This window comes from Nansenia antarctica (assembly GCF_963989245.1).
Source record: "Nansenia antarctica genome assembly, chromosome: 10".
NCBI lineage: Eukaryota > Metazoa > Chordata > Actinopteri > Argentiniformes > Microstomatidae > Nansenia > Nansenia antarctica.
In genome coordinates, this window is record NC_137680.1 from 25,163,956 (window position 1) to 25,166,455 (window position 2,500).

The 2,500-nt window shown below is 49.3% G+C and overlaps 1 protein-coding gene across 1 annotated transcript in view; it reads right to left on the reverse strand.

The window, feature by feature from the left end:
- cyb5r4 (cytochrome b5 reductase 4) overlaps positions 1-2,500 on the reverse strand; it is a gene marked incomplete at its 5' end in the record, with an annotated part of 32,853 nt that overhangs the window by 22,522 nt on the left and 7,831 nt on the right. The window contains 2 exons of the mRNA XM_080541117.1: positions 848-926; positions 1,287-1,387. Of these exons, the coding sequence (XP_080397243.1) occupies positions 848-926; positions 1,287-1,387 (180 nt within the window). The remainder of the gene's footprint in view (positions 1-847; positions 927-1,286; positions 1,388-2,500) is intronic.

Here is a 2,500-nt window from a genome sequence, read left to right on the forward strand (position 1 = left end):
AGCCTGGAGATGTCTATTAGGTCTATTATTATTTTTATTTTATGTTATTTTAGTCTATTATTCAATCGACATTATCTTTATGTTGTTGTTGCTGTTTGTGGTCAGATCTATCTATCTATCTATCTATCTATCTATCTATCTATCTATCTATCTATCTATCTATGTATCTATTTATCTGCCTACCTATCTAATTACCTATCTCTCTCTCTCTCTCTCTCTCTCTATAAACTAGGTTGTTTGTGTTGTAGCCAGTGCTGACGTGGACGTACCATTCAGGTGGGTGATGTTCTTTCTTCAGAGCTGTAACAACAGAAAGAACAGATTCATCATCCAATGAACAGAGAGGGGGTGGCTGTGTCTCAGGAGGAGGTAGAGCCGGCGTCTGATGATCACAAGGTCCATTAGAGAGGACAGTGTGTGTGTGTGTGTGTGTGTGTGTGTGTGTGTGTGTGTGTGTGTGTGTGTGTGTGTGTGTACAGACACCTATGAGTCAAGGGAAGTTGTATTCTGTAAGATGTGTTTCTCTTCTGATGACTGGTGGATAGATGGTTCACTCACTGTTGTGTTGTATTTGTGTGTGTGTGTGTGTGTGTGTCTTCCCTGTGTGTGTGCATGTGTGTGTGTGTTTGTCTTCCCTGTGTGTGTGTGTGTGAGTGTGTGTGTGTGTGTGTGTGTGTGTGTGTGTGTGTGTGTGTGTGTGTGTGTGTGTGTGTGTGTGTGCGTGCGTGTGTGTGTGTCTTCCCTGTGTGTGTGTCTTCCCTGTGTGTGTGTGTGTGTGTGTGTGTGTGTGTGTGTCTTCCTTGTGTGTGTGTCTTCCCTGTGTGTGTGTGTGTGTGTGTGTGTGTACCTTTAGTGACAGGCTTGACAGCCATCCTTCCCACCAGACACTCCTTCAACATGGACTCATAGTTCACCCACCTGTGGACCTGCACATAAACACACACACACACACACACACACAGGGAAGACACACACACACACACACACACACACACACACATACAGATGGACACACACACACACACACACACACACACACACAGGGAAGACGAAGACACACACACACACACATACACACACACAGACAGACACAGACACACACAGGGAAGCCACACAAACCCACGCACACACACACACACACACACACACACACACAGACACATGCACACACACACACACACACACACACACACACACACACACACACACACACACAGTGAGTTACAGAGTTTCCTCTACCAAACAGAGTCAGAGCGTATAGGATGGTTCAGCCAATCAGCAGTCACCTGGTCGAACAGCTCCGTGCCGTCGATCCCAGCAGCCTTCATAAGCTCCTCCCCTCCTCCCGGGTGGAAGTCCATATATGGGCTGACGTTGTACACCATGCCTGACACACACACACACATTACATTAACATTACATTTTGTAATGTGGTACATTTTACATTCCGGTGTTAGTCAGGGCCCAGGCCATGGTGTCTAAACAGGTGTTAGTCAGGGCCCAGGCCATAGTGTCTGAACAGGTGTTAGTCAGGGCCCAGGCCAGAGTGTCTGAACAGGTGTTAGTCAGGGCCCAGGCCAGAGTGTCTGAACAGGTGTTAGTCAGGGCCCAGGCCATGGTGTCTGAACAGGTGTTAGTCAGGGCCCAGGCCATGGTGTCTGAACAGATGTTAGTCAGGGCCCAGGCCAGGGTGTCTGAACAGGTGTTAGTCAGGGCCCAGGCCAGGGTGTCTGAACAGATGTGTCTTGACTCTGGTCCTGAACGTGTTGAGAGTACCAGAGCATCAGAGGAGGGGGGGCTGCTGTCCCTGGTTCTGAAAGACACCTCACCAGAGGCTGGCCTGGGGAGGCTGGCGGAGGTAGGAATGGGAGGCCTGGTTCATTGTAATGCCTGGCATGGATTGGAGCCATTCCACGCATCACGATGAGCCCTGACCTCCGATTCCTACCTCCGCCAGCCTCCCCCTGCCTAGACCAGACCTAGCCAGAGCTCCCAGGTTCAGGTCAGTTCAGCCATGGAGGACGCGGGGGTGTGGAGCACCCTCTGTTGACAGGTTTGATCACTGCAGGTGTGTACTTTTTAGTCTTTAGTGAGTCTAGTCCGCGCTGAGCACTAGATGAGACAGACGTGAGAGAGTCTGGAGACGCCGTGGCGAACGTTATGCTGCAACATCATCCAGCGTGAGCGGTCTGGTGTGTCAGTGATGGTCTGGGCCCTATTCCACAAAGCTCGATAAAGTTCTAAGCCTCGATAAAGTTCTAAGCCTCGAAAATGTTAGCTTGCGTTCGGTGCCATCAATGTGGCTCAAATAATTCGCTGCTTGGTTGAGCTCCTTCTGAGTCAGATATAATTAGCCTGGTCCCGACCAGGCTAAAACACAGGCTATAGTCATCCGTGCGTCAAAAAAGGCTCACAGGCGGAAACTAAACCCTGAACGAAAGTTCCTCATGTGTCTTTTAGGAAATATTAGTTCCCACTTCACATGAGATAGATAGATTAG